Source organism: Haemaphysalis longicornis, unplaced genomic scaffold (genome assembly GCF_048455015.1).
Source record: "Haemaphysalis longicornis isolate Haplotype H1 unplaced genomic scaffold, Haemaphysalis longicornis Haplotype H1 scaffold_4, whole genome shotgun sequence".
NCBI classification, from domain to species: domain Eukaryota; kingdom Metazoa; phylum Arthropoda; class Arachnida; order Ixodida; family Ixodidae; genus Haemaphysalis; species Haemaphysalis longicornis.
Window position 1 is genome coordinate 2,071,294 of NW_027526361.1, and position 17,561 is coordinate 2,088,854.

General features: G+C 46.1%; 1 protein-coding gene across 2 annotated transcripts in view; it reads right to left on the reverse strand.

Annotated features, from left to right (window-relative positions):
* Nucleotides 1-336: 336 nt before the first annotated feature.
* LOC144178112 (atrial natriuretic peptide receptor 1-like) overlaps nt 337-17,561 on the reverse strand; it is a 791,119-nt gene continuing 773,894 nt past the window's right edge. The window contains exons 20-21 of one of the 2 annotated variants that reach the window (XM_077705647.1): nt 15,289-15,380; nt 337-2,850 (exon numbers count right to left, since the gene is read on the reverse strand). In XM_077705647.1, coding sequence (XP_077561773.1) covers nt 2,731-2,850; nt 15,289-15,380 — 212 coding nt within the window. In that variant the 3' untranslated portion in view covers nt 337-2,730. The remainder of the gene's footprint in view (nt 2,851-15,288; nt 15,381-17,561) is intronic. The other variant, XM_077705648.1, reaches the window with a different exon arrangement.

The following is a 17,561-nucleotide window of genomic DNA, read 5'->3' on the forward strand; positions in this document are numbered from 1 at the left end:
ATATCGCATTAGGGAGTATCGTAATCGCCAGCCAATTTTTGAAAGGAAATATAAGCCGTCTTGTATTAAAATACGAAGGCCCTAGGACCTTTTGAATTTGATATGATTTTTTCCATGCGCCGGGGGTGTGGGGCGCAGTTTTACAATCCCCGGGAAATGAGTAGGCTCCGCAACGTGGCACTGCGCTCGCTAGCGATTCTTGCCTACATCGCTCTGTGACCGGAAACGATGTGCTGGATCCTAAACAAAAAAACAAAAAAAAAACAAACAAAACAGTGGACTCGCGGTTTCATACTCCACCTGTACTAAGAAATGGGAGCTAGGAGGTAAGGTTACGAGGTGATGTAACGAATCACAACATCCCCCCGTCCAACGGGGCAAGTGACTGCTTTCCCTCCGGGCAAAGACGATACTTTTGTTGAACAGTTGGCAGCGCGCTGAGTTTTAGGCCCTCCTGGGTTACTGCTCGATCTATTTCACATCTATTTGCTGTAACTGGCAACACAAAAATGGACGGTCCTTCTCTGGGAATCGGGTGCTTACCGGTACTCTGTAGAACAAACGGAATAAAATGCTTAATTATAATTCTTTATAACACCCTGTTTAACGTTACTCGTATACGACATCTTAGGGTAGGGAGGAGGCGGGGTGGGGGGATATCAGCGAAAGCGGACAGCTTCTCCTGTTTTCACTTAATGAATTCAATATAAATTCAGGAAACACGTCGAAAAAGACGGCGTTGCCGAATGCGGCATGTGTGAAATCGAATCGAACGGCAGTCGGTTATCATCACAAATATGAACTCAATAAAGCGCGAGCAAAATTTGTTTTGTGAAAACGAGATACGGGGCCAACAGGTGGCAATACTGCTCGATTTCTCGCTGTTGCGCATCGTGCATGTCGGCCACGAATAGAGGGCTAAATCGATCCAATCGCAGTAGCCCTGCTTCACGCCAAACTAAAATCAAACTGCCTGCTGCTTAAATACCGTAACAATATACATAGCACCGCTCCTCGTAATGCTGGTCTTATTATGTAGTTTCTCCTTCTTGTAATACTACTTCGACTGCTTCCCCAAGTTACCGTTTGTTGCGCTTGAAATAAAGTTTTTTCCTGCCACAGCCCTTTGCTCGTTTTCTATGTCACAAACCCTTTCCCAAGAACGTCGCCTGGAATTGCGGACAAAATCTGGCGAACCAGAAAGGGAGAACAATCTTTCACTTTTAGGAATGAGGGCGACGACAACAACTTAATTTACTGCATTCCTAAGAACAGATAGAGGGGTCCCTTTGATGTGGGCTAGTGAGGTCAGCCCTGCTGACGGCAGGGCTTGCTGCGTCGTGTGGAGATCAATGCAGCGATGTGGGGCGAATGTGGGGGACGGCAGTGAGAGGCCAAACAAAAACACGTTGAAAGTGAAATATAATGAAATGCTGCAAGTAAAATTCGCTAACAAACGAAATAGTTTCTGTGAAACTGTAAATGTAAATGCCGAATCAAAACATGAAGAAAACGGTGCAAACAAGGGCAAACCACAAAACCAAGAAACAGAAACATTTGAAGATCGCAGCGCGACCGAGTAGGCAAAAGGAAGTATGTATAAGAGCTTACGTTTCGAAATATTTCACTCTAAAAATTACTGCGGAAGTTTACGAATGACAAATAAGCAACTATAAAGAAAAATTAGCTATAACTGCCTATTTTGACATCGCAATTTCGTACACTCTTGCTGGTATACCACATATATTTCATCTTAAATGGCGACCGCACAAGCGTTCTGATGAGGGAAACAATAAATAACTTGCGAACATGATCGCCACCTTGCACTGTAGAGCTCCTGCTGCTGCTCTGAGGCACAGTTCAAGCATCGCTCTACAGGAACTTCAGCATTGTCGCCTTGCTGTTTCGGGAGCGCGTACCAAAAATTTCCAGTGTTTTTAGTGGAGATGGCATAGAAAGCCATAGCTATTTCGAGTGGCTTCTTTACCAACCGCTGAAGATGGGCCGGGCGATTACGTTCGGTGAGACCTTAGCGGGGAGCTGTATTCAAAATTCCTTGAGCCTGCTCTGACTTACACATATAAACGTGACGCGTTGAAAGGGTTGATTCGTTTCCCCATAGTGCACAAGCTTCTGAACAAAAAATGAGTCGGGTGAACTTCGGGAGCGTCGCGGCACAAAGCAGTCGGTCCAGAAAGGTACCGCGAGCAGTTTGGACAATTCCGATTATATTCAGAGCCAGAAATGTCGCATAAACTTGAGCCGGTAGAAGCGTTGGTACAACACGTTTCGACACTCATCAGCACTGTGTTTCTCATCCGCCCAAACAGTTTGCGGTACCAGTAGACAAAGCCAGAAACGCACTCTGGCTGCGACTGACGCCGGCGCCTCTCTATGACCGGTTTGCCTCGCACTGCTATAAAATTCATCCGGTACGCTCGATACGCGCTTAGCTCCAGCTGCGAAGTCAGTGAGCGGGTCATTTCACCGGAGGCGGTAGGACGCGGCTCTGTGATCTCCCACGTCACGAACACTTGGAACATCGCTGTTTCCGGTGCTCCGCTGGCCTCACTTCAAGAGCGCGTAGTCACCATGAGCGCGGATGCAGTTGCTGCCTTGGGCACGCCACGAGACGTCGGCTTCGGCTGGCCGCGCGGTGATCACGTTGCAGAAACGTCCGGTTTGAGCGGCGGACGGTGCGCGGATGAGGCGTTAAGAAGGCTTTGCAGATCATATCTTGGTCTCTTTGCGCACCTCCGTCGACGGAGCCGTGGGCGTTACGGGGCCGCTGGAGCCGCTCTCCCTCTCCTGCTCGCCCAGGAGCCAGTAGGTGGTCATCTTGCCCTTGCCCTGCAGCCAGCAGGGAAGGCACTGTGTGAACGCGGGCGCGTGCGTGTCTGTCTATGCAACGTCCGACACTTGTATTCTGCATTTCCAGCAGTACTTCACGCGGAAATATTGGTAAACACGGACTAATTATTTCTTTAACGAAGCATATAGTCCAGCTAGCTGGATTGCACATGGAAGAAGACGCGGAGAAATGATTTGTCCCCTGAAAACTTACCATGCAGCATAAAATAGTGATGCACGACAGCAAAAAAGCAAACAGAGCTAATTTCTAGTGTTTTCAACCCCGCACAAGAAAGCATTTTGTTCCTGTGCATTTGTTCCTGACCTGCGCAAGACCTAATCTAGCCCAGCTGTAAACGGCTGGTCTAGCTAGAGCTGGTATAGCTGCAACTAACTATCTGGTCTAAGCTGCTAACCAGCTGGTCTAACAGTCTCGCAAGGCTAAAGCTAGACCTGGGCTATGAGGCGGGTAGACGAGGACCAGTAATTTAGACCCCAGAAGTTACTTAAATGCGTGCCGAAAATTTCCCACACACGATGTTTCGTTCCTCGCCACCCGGAGGAGAACAGCAATGGCACTCGGAACCTCGGGCTTAAAGGCGCATGCCAAATCGGGAGTCCTGTCGTGTCATAACGCCATACTAGCAGTGTGATAAACGTACTTCACAGGCCTTAGATATCTCTCATCGCTGGACATGTATCAGCAGTTTTTATGGAGGTGCGTTCAGCTCCTTAGGACTTCGTCGTTCCGGTCATCGCTTTCCTTAAGTACAAAGCTGATTGAGCCTATGCAGTAAAAGCTTTTTAATTCGAACTCGAAGGGGACCATAAATGTATTCGAATTAAGCGGACTTCGGATTGGCGGGTGGGCATTCGCGCCGCACTTAACGGGCAGAACACAAAGAAGCCACGTCTGGACTCGCTATCGCGAATTAGGCGCTCCTACACGGTTTTTCCGCACGCCACGTGATTGCAGGCTCAGAACAGCGACAGCGGCACAAAGAAAACCTACAACGTCATGCGCCGGAGCCCTGGCCCCGGCGGCGCGGCGCCCGCTGTCGTAGCTGTTGTTTTTCATCTGTAGTAAATTTGGATTGTTTTGGTTTTGCGACACATTGCAATCTCTCCTGGCCACCTTCTCCCGCGAGGAGCGATGGCAACCAGGGCATCTCAGTTCGAATTACCGTTCTGGATACCAACGCGTTCGAATTGTCCGGAGTTTTCCCCCATTGAAATACACGTGGCTGTGCCAGGACCAGTGCGGCACTTCGAATTAACTCTAAGTTCGAATTAAACGAGTTATAATTAACGAGCTTTTACTGTTACTATACATTTGAGCTCATCAGTTATACCTCCTTTATTAAGCATTTTTCGCAGGCTTCAGTATACAGTTCCGGATGCGGTTGCTTTCAGTTTAAGTGATCAGGCAGAAGAAACGAGCACTGCTTAACCTGTCCTGACGACGCAACCATACAAAAAAAAATGACGACGAAGCTTTCTTTTGGTACTGCAACACTGGGTTCGTTGCTGTGAACACAGGAGCCGTTGTTTAGAGGCCATTGCTGAACAGGCTAATAATAGCTAAGGGGGTTGCTTAAAAAGCATGCCTACGCACTTGAACTGCAGGGGGAAGCCAATAACCAATAAGGTACACATGTTTGGAGGAATGCTCCTATTATTCTTTTTGTGGCGCCAAGGATGAACGTTATGGCAACAGGAAGCCACCGGACAGCCACCCAACACAAGCCAGCTAAAACGTCCACTCGGGAGCCTGGTCCATATGGCCGAGGACGCCGTCAGGGAAGGACTCCTGGCTGGCGACTCAGGGGGGAGAAGGTCTAGCGGCAGACTTCCCTTCCCGGGATACCAGCCACCGACAAATAAATATTGTCACGCACTCACTCTGTGCAGAGACAGAGAAACCGAGGGTATGAATTGAGTTTCGAAATCTTCCTCCCAAGTATCCCACCAGCACAATTTTAGAGAGGGCCACACTGGGGTGATCCGAATTTCGCTATCAGCTGAACTCCTTGTTTATCCACGTTATGTGTGTGCAAAAAGACCGACCGACCGACCGACCAACCGACCGAACCACCCTTGCGGATCAGCGCATATTTGGATATGCTTCATAGACAACAGAAATTCGAGCATTAGGGGAAGAGCATAGTGACCTCATCCGCTCGGCTTCAAACTGAGTGAATATAAACTGATCGTCAATGGTCGGTTAGGTGCTTATAAAGATTCGCCCATCCTGCTGCTGTTTATGGGTAACTAAATGTACGTATGTATGTATGTATGTATGTATGTATGTATGTATGTATGTATGTATGTATGTAGTTGAACTTTGAAGATGGTAGAGAACACAAGAGAAGAAAAACTTCGAACAAGGCAAAAGCCCGATTGTTGCCAACTTTTGAGCAAAGAGACTTGCTTTCGTCAGGGCAATCTCTCGCCTGGCTGGCGCGCTTTATATAGGGGTAGGTCCCCAGGTGAGAGGAGAGAATGAAAGAAGGAAAACCAATCCGCTTTCTCAATTTCACTTCCTTCTTTCCTTCTCTCCTGTCATCTGGGGGCCTACCCCTATATATAGCGCGCCAGCCAGGCGAGAGATTGCGCTCACGAAGGCAAGTCTCTGCTGAAACGTTGGCAACAATCGTGCTTTTACCTTGTTCGAAGTTTTTCTTCTCTTGTGTATGTATGCATGCATGTATGTATGTATGTATGTATGTATGTATGTATGTATGTATGTATGTATGTATGTATGTATGTATGTATGTATGTATGTATGTATGTATGTATGTATGTATGTATGTATGTATGTATGTATGTATGTATGTATGTATGTATGTATGTATGTATGTATGTATGTATGTATGTATGTATGTATGTATGTATGTATGTATGTATGTATGTATGTATGTATGTATGTATGTATGTATGTATGTATGTATGTATGTATGTATGTATGTATGTATGTATGTATGTATGTATGTATGTATGTATGTATGTATGTATGTATGTATGTATGTATGTATGTATGTATGTATGTATGTATGTATGTATGTATGTATGTATGTATGTATGTATGTATGTATGTATGTATGTATGTATGTATGTATGTATGTATGTATGTATGTATGTATGTATGTATGTATGTATGTATGTATGTATGTATGTATGTATGTATGTATGTATGTATGTATGTATGTATGTATGTATGTATGTATGTATGTATGTATGTATGTATGTATGTATGTATGTATGTATGTATGTATGTATGTATGTATGTATGTATGTATGTATGTATGTATGTATGTATGTATGTATGTATGTATGTATGTATGTATGTATGTATGTATGTATGTATGTATGTATGTATGTATGTATGTATGTATGTATGTATGTATGTATGTATGTATGTATGTATGTATGTATGTATGTATGTATGTATGTATGTATGTATGTATGTATGTATGTATGTATGTATGTATGTATGTATGTATGTATGTATGTATGTATGTATGTATGTATGTATGTATGTATGTATGTATGTATGTATGTACGTATGTATGTATGTATGTATGTATGTATGTACGTACGTACGTACGTATGTATGTATGTATGTATGTATGTATGTATGTATGTATGTATGTGTGATGATCTCAGGGTTCGGTGGTGTGAACTACGAGACGTGCACGCAAGATCAATGATGCAGAGACCACAACACGAAGGTGAAGCGTAGATGCAATATATTGCACAGAGCGGGAGCACGGGGGTATTCAGAACGGGATGGAAAAAGAACAAAATTGAGAAATAAAAAGAATTAAACACAAAGGGAGAGTAAACCGCAACTAAGTCCTTCCCTGTCGCAGTTCCTTGGCGATTCGTCAGACGGAGCACAAGCGTGAAGAAAAACACAACAGTCTCACTTATGTAGTCCGTTGTGACTCGGTCGCCAGTGACTCGGTGGTCCCATGCTGACCGGAACAGAGGGTGAAGCCACCAGGCGCAGCAAGAAGGGTAGGAGAGGGATTCCGGTGCAGTAGCGGATCCGGTTGGTGACCAGGAGGTACCTGGCGATGTCCCGGCGCGGTCACACGGGCGCCGTCGATGGGTGTATTCGCAGCTTATGCAGGCGCACCCCGATTGGATTGGAGTAAACTTTGAACGCTCGTCCGCCCAAGAGCCCGGTCGCGTTCCTCCTCGTCTTCCTCTCTAGAGGCGCATACCCATTAGCGAGTGATTGGCCTCGTCTCCTTCCGCTGTTTTCTTTTCTGCGCCTGTTTCCTTCCTGGAGCTCATCATATTACCCCCGGCTTTAGAAAGTGGTTTGCGGTGAGGCCACACACACACACTTTCAGAAGACACCGGTGGGCGAAAGGTGGGGCAGGAAAAGAAAACAAAACGCTGTTTCGAACCAGCAGTAAGCATCGTCCGGACACCACAAAAACTCACTGCTGGGGTAGCAAAACAAGGTTGAAAATGTCGACCTTTGGGCACAGATGCTTATGCTCGTCGTGGTGCGTATGTGCGCTATGGGCTTGTCGTTTTCCTTGAAACCTGACTTTCCGTTACGCACAGGCCAACAGTCGGCATCTTTCTCAAAGGAGCGACGCCCACTTCACTTTTTAGATTTGCCGTCTTGCATGGCTCACATGTCCTAAGAAATCTTCGGAGGTCGGCGTAAACATTTGGCCAATAAAAATCCCGGAGAATTCTTTTATCTGTTTTTAAAAATCTATGATGACCTTGTACGGCTTCATGAGCCTTCTTCATTACTGCGTCTCGGAAAGGATGCGGAATAACAAGTTGCTGAATGCGGCGGCCAGACGGCAAGGAGTAGATGGTACAAGAGCCCCTTTTTGCAAACAAACTTGCAGGGGTTCTCTGAAGAGGACTCTGTCGTTGCCATCTTCATGCAGTTGTCTAGCGTCTTGTCCAGCTGCTGCTGCTGGCGCATCTCTTTTCTTGTAACACCGGCGAACATGAGTGGACTTGCTGGCCGGTTATGCCGTACCTTGTGATGGACGTGGCTGGTGTTCTCGTCGGTCGAAGAGAGATATGCTTTTCCACCGAGCACCGCTGGATTCGCTGGATGCCTTGGTTGCTGTAGCTTCCATGCAGGGTTAGGACTGTTCGGCTCCCTAGCGCCTGGTACGTCTCCAAGTGTAAGGTTGTACAGGGGTTCAGCCATGCATTTGGCCAGGACTTTTCCAGTGAAGTATAGGGTATCCATGGGGATGGAACCCTCTTCAAGTCTCCGTGTGGAATTGTCCACAAAACGGACGGTTGATGCACGGCCTCAAAGGCAACTATCAGGGACGATGTCTCGTCGCACGATGACGGCGTTGCTGCCGGTGTCTCTCATAACGGAAACTTGTCCGTAGATATCACCGGTTACAACAGGCATACGCCTTGCAGCACTGTTCGTTTGGAGCTGGCGTTGCTTTTTAGGCTGGGCACGTGTTGGTGCCAATGTGCCTTTATTACCGTGGCGCCGTTGCGGTTTGTCGTGACGACCCTTTTCAATAGCGCAAGCCGACACCTGCTCTTTATCACGAGGCTTAGAGCGACAGCTGTCTGCGTGATGGCGTTGTTTTCCGAAGCTTCCGCAGCGGATGTTCAGGCCTACTAGTCTGCAGTTTTGCGCGCTGTGCCCAGTTTTTTCACATAAAAAGCAGGTGGGAGCTCTCTTGGAAGGAAGGTCTGCATGTAGCTCTTTCTTTTCGTCCCTGACCTTTCCCATGTTTGTCAGGGCTTGGGCTTCAAGGAAGCGATCGCAAGCTCCAGCCATTTCTTTGGTTGACTTGCAGTCCCTTTCCTTAATGAAAATTGTCAGCTGGGATGAACAACACTTGGAAAATTGTTCCGCGATCATCTTATCGCGTAATGCTTCGAACGTCTTGGGAACCCCAGACGTATCCAGCCGTTGGTCAAAATAACCCGAGAGTCGCGTAGTGAACTGAGTTCCTGTTTCGCCTTCCTCAGCTTTAGCCTGGCGGAATTTGTCATTATACCCTTGAGGGGTAAAACGGAACCGCTGAAGGAGCGCCAGCTTGACTTTTTGGTAATCCAGAGAATCTTCTGGAGTCATCCTCCCGACGACGGAGAGTGCGTCTCCGGTGAGTCATGTGCTCAATCCGACGGCCCATTTATCTTCCGGCCATTTTTGAGCTGCAGCGACCCTCTCTAACCTGAGGAGGTAAGCGTCAAGGTCGCCTCTACGCTCATCAAACGGGGGAATAAAGTTATGCAGACTCGTCGACATGGCAGGCACGGGGTTAGGTTGGGCCACCACGGCGACCTCAGCTTGTTGACTGTTTTGTGCGCCTTCCTGCAGCCTTAAGCTGAGCCTTAGGCTCTCCTGCTTTGCGCGTTCGAGCTCTGCTGCAGCCTTCAGAGCTTCCCGTTCTGCCGCCCTTTCATCGCACAACCGATCCTGCTCCGCTTTGACCCATTCCCGCAGTTCGGCATCGCTGAGTCCAAGCTCCTTTCCGCTGGCCACTAACTTTTCCACCTCCATGTCGGTTCTCTGTCCCCAGGCCTCTTGGACAAGCCTCGTGACCTCTTCGAGGTGTTATTGAAGAGGTCCTGTCCCGGACGCTAAGGGCAGGGCAGACCTGCGTCATATTATTTGGGAATGTCCCCAGAAGAATTCGTTAGGGGCTTTGCTATTAATTAACACCGCGGAGCAGTGGGAGACCGTTCTGCGCAGCTCCGATCCGGACGTACAGATGCGGGTTTTCCAAATGGCCGCAGACGCCGCCGGAGCCCAAGGACTTCTCTCCGCCGTCTGAGTGAGGTAAAGAGGCTCCACCTCCTTTGCTTCAAAACCATGTTGGACAAATAAATGTTTTCTCTCTCTCTCTCTCTCTCTCTCTCTCTCTCAGGGTTCGGTGGTGTGCACCACGAGACGTGCACGCAAGATCAGTGATGACAGAGACCACAACACGAAGGTGAAGCGTAGATGCAATATATTGCACAGAGTGGGAGCACGGGGATATTCAGAACGGGATGGAAAAAGAACAAAATTGAGATATAAAAAGAATTAAACACAAAGGGAGAGCAAACCGCAAATAAGTCCTTTTCTGTCGCAGTTCCTTGGCGATTCGTCAGACGGAGCACAAGCGTGAAGAAAAACACAACAGTCTTACTTATGTAGTCCGTTGTGACTCGGTCGCCAGTGACTCGGTGGTCCCACGCTGACCTGAACGGAGGGCGAAGCTACCAGGCGCACCAAGAAGGGTAGGAGAGGGATCCCGGTGCTGTTGCCCGGTGCAGTAGCGGATCCGGTTGGTGACCAGGAGGTACCTGGCGATGTCCCGGCGCGGTCGCACGGGCGCCGTCGATGGGTGTATTCGCAGCTTATGCAGGCGCACCCCGAACGCTCGTCCGCCCAAGAGCCCGGTCGCGTTCCTCCTCGTCTTCCTCTCTGGAGGCGCATACCCATTAGCGAGGGATTGGCCTCGTCTCCTTCCGCTGTTTTTTTTTCTGCGCCTGTTTCCTTCATGGAGCTCATCACAGTATGTATGTATGTATATATGTATGTATGTAATAGACCGTAATAGACTGGAATGACCTAAACGCACACGTAGTTACAGAAAACGACATTGACCGATTCCAGATTCATCTTGAAAGTTGAAATTGCTGCTGTCAAAGTGTATCACTGCTTCCTTTTTGTCCTATTGGTTAGTAGATGTCTGTGCGTACATACATTCCTGAAAAAAAAACTGATATCTTGCTTCTGATCCATGTTGCTCACGTTGTGTGATAAATGCACTTTAGTTCAATCTCGAGGCCGAGCTCGAGAAATCACTGTATTGTTTGCACGGAAGTACTGTGATGTTGTTTTGATGTTTTGTCATCCAAATGTGTACAAATGTATCGTTGTATTAACCACTCTGCTACAACCCCTTTCATTGGGGTTAGCAGTATTACTAAATAATAATAATAATAATAATAATGTATGTATGTATGTATGTATGTAATAGAAGAAAAACTTCGAACAAGGTAAAAGCACGATTGTGGCCTACGTTTCAGCAAAGAGAACTTGCTTTCCTCGAAGTTTTTCTTCTATTGTGTTCTCTACCATCTTCAAAGTTCTACTACTCCCTGTATGTATGTATGTATCTATGTATGTATGTATGTATGCATGTATGTATTTATGTATGTATGTATGTATGTATGTATGTATGTATGTATGTATGTATGTATGCATGAATATATGTATGTATGTATGTATGTGTGTATGTATGTGTGTATGTATGTATGTATGTATGTATGTATGTATGTATGTATGTATGTATGTATGCATGCATGTATGTATGTATGTATGTATGCATGTATGCATGCATGTATGCATGCAAGCATGTATGTATGTGTGGATGTATGTATGTATGTATGTATGTATGTATGTATGTATGTATGTATGTATGCGAAGGACAATTTGACATCCACCTCAATGCAGCCGTACGGCTACAAAAAGAAAGTATACAGCTTTTTCGGAAACTTCGCAGTTGAAGAAAACTTTGTCCTGTCCAGGATACGAACCCGGGACCACCACGTTAGCCCTCATTCACACAGCCGTCACCTTCTCCGTCACGGCACCGTCACGTCAAGAAACGATGATGGAGACGCAAACGGAGTAGCTTTCGTACTGGATCTCCCCGTCAGATTCGTCTGCCTAGTTATCAGTTTAGCCTGGAATTGAGCGTGCTTAATCTGAAAAGTAAAGAAAATGGCCTAAACTTTTACGTGTTCTCACTTTTCGCTAAATTTAGCCGTAAAAATTTGTTTTCTCATTGGCTGGTTTACCACGGGGCACGGTCCCGTCACGTTGACGGAACGCAAACGTAGAGCTCGCCTACCCGTCACCGTCGCAACATTTTCGGCGAGAAATCGTCCGAGAAACCGTCGCCCATGACGGAAGACGGTGACGTGACGGGGTGAAAAACGGCTGTGTGAATGAGGACTAACTAGGGCAGTCGCTCTACCACATGAGATAACCAGGTGGCTAGCCATTTATAAACCGAGAGCGAATTTATCAATAACTTGAAGTTATGGGCAAGTGTTAATCGATCAGATTTATGGGAAAATCCCCAAGGTGAAGTAAGTTTCTGCGAACCTAAGTTTGAGTTCAACCTCAATGCAGCCGTACGGCTGCTTACTCCACTTTGGGGATTTCCCCTAAATCTGGTCGATTAACGTATGTATGTCTGTATGAACGTATGTGTGTACGTACGCCCACACGTATGTAGGTATGTATGTGTATGCTTGTTTGTATGCAGGTATGTATTTATCGATGTAAGTGTGTACGTACGTATGCACGCACGTATGTAGGTATGCATGTGCGTATGTACGCAGCTGTATGCATGTATGTAAAATACGCAAGCTTTATTTGCGGGGAGAACCTATAAAAAACCAAGATGTCTGTTCCATGTTGGCAAATGATGGTAGTTTCGGGGAAAAGAACATTCAAATATTATTGCTCCATAAATTATTGGGCGCTCGCATGAACGCCCTACAGTATTGCTGTGAGACTCCAGACATGAGACACTGTGATAAATGTTCCCCTTTTTGTTTGAGAATAGCATTGATAGGTAAGTTGAATTTAGCTAGGCTGTAAACTAATTTCATCATACGACAGAGGAACAAGGCCTTACAAAGTTCGCGGCATTCCAATATGGATCTCGTTTGGAATGTCAGTTGTACAGTACGAAGACTGCATACAGAAGTCAAAGGTCGTATGTTTCAATGACATCTGTATAAAATTTCAAACATTTATCCAGGTATTTGGGCAACAACTGAGAGCCTTTGGTCACGTGACATTGGCCTGCCTGCGAAGCTCTGTAAGCAGTAAAATCAAAAGCACAGCTATGGCACTGTGTGAACTCTCCGTGAAACTATACTCTCCACAGCGTCAAATGGAGGCGAACCGCATTGAACGACGAAAGTACCTAATATTCACTGATAATGAAGAAGTTCTTTTGTCTGCTGCTCAGGTAATTGGCTTTTTATCCGTTCTGCCCTCGCTACCAAGATCAGCCTACATTTTCATAAACAAATATTTTGCCAATGCTAGCCTTACCCCAGAGACCCTCCGTAAATGGTACACCCCCTCTCTGCCACCTCGATGCGCCTCCCCCACGCCCGCCAATCTCCAGCACCTAATTTGGCACTGTCCGAGTTCGCACGCTACAGAACCTTCAAGCCTCTTCCAAATACAACCTCTCTTTACATCGACTCTTGTCCACTGGAACCCTCGATGCTGGCTTTGATTGCACATTTCTATCTAAAAAGCGGTCTAGCGCGAGGAGTCAAAAGTCGTGAGCCTGCTCTCCTCACCCCACGCGGCCTCTCCAGCCTTCTCAAGGAGCCCACCTGTTCAGGATTGAACTTTTCGCCTTCAAGATGTCCCAAGTTACAAGCCCCCCACCTTCTCTCCCCCTGCACCCACTTGACGTAGTCTTCCTGCCACAATAAAGGGTACCTCCTCCTCCATAACAAATAACATAGCAATACCTTCCTCACAACTGCAGGAAAAAGCAACACAAAGAAGTTCATGCACTAACCTTTTTAACAGTGAAGCTTTTGAGAAAATCATTTGTGTATGGTGTCCGCAGTTAGAAATACAAAACAAATGCTCGTGCACGCGTGCCTCGAGCGCAGGTTCGTCCAGCTAAGCAAATCCAGTTCGGAAGACTGGTCAATACTGGCAAAAAAAAGCTAGCATTTTCCGCGTGGCTTGAGCGCACGGTTGTCAAGCCAAGCATACCCTCATAAGGGGATTGACCAACATTGGCCAAAACAAAAAAAAAAAAAAGAAACAGCTCCAGCGTTCACCGGCGCAACACTTGCTCTGAACGAGAAAGACACGCCATAGCGTACGCCCCGCGTTCGTTCGTCCTCGTGTCGTCGTGCGCATGCACTATGTGCCGTAGACGGCTTGAATGTCGAAGCTGCTGCTGGTGATCTTCGACTTCACATTGCCCGGCTGCTGATAGTGAGCACGGCCGACGAAGAGGCCGCCCTTTAGAGGTTCGGCGTGCAAAGCATCCGTTAGAGACAAGTCGCGCTTTCAGAGGGGCGTACGAAAACGTCAACCAAAACGACGAGCTCACTCTGGCCAACGCAAGGTAAAAATAAGGTCATTGAATGCCATTCCGCCGACACCAACCGGGACCCCACAGCGATAATAAAACTCAAGTTCCTGTCCGTCAAGGATCACCTACAACAGCTTAGCCATTAAAGCCATTAAAGCTTTCCTGAATTTTTGATGTGGAAACAATCAAGGCTAACGCAACAACTGTCTTGTTAGTTATAAATTATGCCCCTAATGCACCTGCCAAAATAGGTTGTTGATTGGTTTTAGATAGGCACGTGACGAGACAGTACGCTGACGTTCAAATCGTGAAATCAAAATTTCTGTTTAAGAAAGGCAAGCACGTATGTAAAAATAAAAAAAAAGATTCAAATTCAAATCAATACAACTGGTCAGCTCTTGAAACAAAATGACAGGAGTTAGAAATGTCGGCGCTATGGCTCAATAATAACATATATCAGTAAAAATAACAGATTACATTTCAATTAAAATTTCTTGCATGCTTTTTTATTTTTTAACGTGGAAGTTTGCCAATCAGCACAATAAAAACTGTGCATTTCCCGACCATTTTAGGGGCCAGCCTGATGTCAACCCGGGAACCATTCATGAGCTCATTTTCTCGGCAGGAGCTAATATTGCTACCAGCACGCCCAGTCTTGTTGTCACTGTGGCATAAACTTTATTATTTCCGTAGAATACAAACTCTGTTGGCGGCTTCGTTGAAATACAAGGCACGAACAGGGAACGGATGCCCATATGCCCGTTACCTTAATCATTATCTCATCCTCATGATGTATTTGATGTGCATTGTTGTCTTTACTGACGAGTTCACTCAGCATGGCTCTGGGACAAGATCAAGGCTTTATTAAACGAGTGGTTAAAGTGTCTGCGAATATTCCCCTAACCAGAAGCTCCTGAACAGCGAAACATTAGCCACATAAAGCTTAAGAAAAGCTAAGTTAGGCATACATTCCTCCCATCAAGATTTAAAACATTTAGTTTGATCTTAACTACCACAAAAGCAGACACTTTATGCAATCTGGTTTTTTGCACGCAGAAGGGATCGTAATGTCTATTATTCCACAGGAAATATTCAGCTCACGGGAGAAGCTGTTTTATTGGCGATAAAAAAATATCTGCAAGGTATTGTCGACCTGGTGCAAAAGCAGTGTCTATTCTGGTGTCACCATGTTGAAACAATCGACGTAATTGTGCCCTGCTCTCGAGCTGTGTATACGCTATTTTGTGCATCGTCCTGTTCTGTGCTGTGTGAAATATATCCTGTAGCACAACACTGAAAGATGGAATGCGCGAAATGAGTTGACGGGACCACTTGCCTTCATTTCCACTTCTCCACGTAACTCGAGTTGAAATGTTTTGAACGTGTCGAGAACCTCTTTTGTACAAGTGCTCACGTGTATCTTCAACGCTGAAAATAAGACGAAAGGAGAGAAGATAAGCATCTTGAGAAGAAGAAGAAGGATCCATGACTGAAGTGACGCAGACCTGTTTACTGAATCCCCCAAGCCTCCTCCCGTTTCTTTTTATTGTTCTGTGTGGATGATTGGGGGTCGCTTTGTTTTTCCCAGAACGAAAGTTCTGCGCAAAATGTTTTGATCTGCTGGCTCCGGGGAAAAGGCGGTACACCCTGTCATTGGCGTAGTCAGAAATAGTTTTCGGTATATGTTGTGCGCCGCCCGAAAAATGAACCTAGAAGGAAACATAGCCTGCGTGCAAACATAATTTCATTTTCCCATTTAATTTTCTTATTTTCTTTTCAGCATTACTATACCGAACAGCGCGGACGAAAAAAGGCTGCAATGCGGAGGGGACACAGGGGCGGTGCACCGCTCACAAAATTTCGGGGGCTGCTATGACGACGCCCGCCGGCCCCGTGCGTGCAGTCGCAGACACTCGGCACACGACGAATCCTTTTCGCGAGTCTGGCCTTGCAAAACGACGCTATCATGATCGGCAAAATTGCTTTTACTTACTGTATAACGACAGCTTTAACATTAACCAATGAAGCACGCCTTCAGCCAGCCACTTGGCGCCCAACACGGGGCAATCGCTCAAGAAAGTCGCGGAGTATCGTGGACGACAAAGATCTCTAAACATTCTTTTCCCCCTGTCATGCCATTACACTTAAACATGGATATAACGAAGTTGATAAATTTCGCAATTTTTCGTTACATGCAGGTTTTGCTCGCGTGAACGAAGCAGAAACAAAACTAAAATTCTATACATCAGCAACGGTGAACTCACACTTCAAGGATTTATTCCACAGTGGAAAAAAGTGACTTGCGCCTGCTGCTTTTCCGCGAGCTTAGGCGCAACACGGAATTCCAAATAAACGGGGCTACTTCCCTCCGTATTCACAAACGTAAGTTGAGTATCGCTTCAGCCTTTGACACTATTCGGTTCCTCAACGCGTCTGAATAACCTCCTTTATGCTGAGAGGGCGCCTGTTCGCAAACGTGACGCTCTTTTCCGCACTCAGAATTGTTGAGAGCCTGCTAGCTGGAATGCAGCATCGGGAGGCGACGTTCTCCGTCCTCGTTAGCGGAGACAGCATCTGAAATTGGAATCTAGTCTTGAAAAGAGAAAACTTTCAGCGTTCTGGCAGCACAACTGATCACCGACGAGACGACACCACACGTAAGTGGAGAGTCGCGACTAGACACCGACAGACAGGCTTGGCAACTAACCGACGCCGCACTCACACGTGGAAACGCACGCTAGTTTGCTGTGCGGGCAAAATTAGTGCATTCCTCAAGTGATTTTTCGCAAAAAGCGCAAAAAACAATGACTCATCGCCGTAGCAAATTCCTTGCGTCAAGGTTACCTGTCGCAACGCTTTCGTTACCTAGAGCTAACAAACACGTGGGTTTCACTGGAAGCGACAATGGGGAAATAAAAAAACTTCGCTAAATCCACGAATTTGTTGAGATTCGTTACATGGAGGTTTAACTTTATTGGAATCTGTTGCGTGACAATGTTGCGCAACGCCCTGATATCTCATTTTTTCTTCGGGCTTTTTTGAATTCCGCGGGATGTATTTTTCTTATGCAGTTATTTATACCGGATGTATATGTCCAGCTTTTTGTTCCTTCAAAACATTATTCTCCTGATATTGGTGTTTGTGATGTCTTTTTGTGCTTGTATGCTATCCCGTTTTTCTTCAACGCCCAAACCTGCTGGAAGCCTGGCATCCAAACTAGCAGTAACTCGTAAATAAATAAACAATCTATAACTCCCCCGAAAAACGGAGACAAAACTAGTATGACCGGGACAAAATAATGAAAACGCGAATACAAAATCGTGATAAATGGACCAACCATGCACTTCGCTTGCATCTCAGAAGAATACATAACTGGTCACGTTACGGCGCTTCACCGCTTTTGTGATGTAAATGCACACCATGACGAAAAGAAACAAAGTAAAACTTTAAAACAGTAAAATAGCCAGACATATTTATCTAATGTGCATAGCCAAATCTGGCTTTCAAAAGCTCCAAGTGAAGGCGGGCGGCGTAATAATGCGACGCATTATTAGACAATTCTTTCCATTTTTACAGATTTTTCCTGTATTTAGAGGAATTCGGCACCTG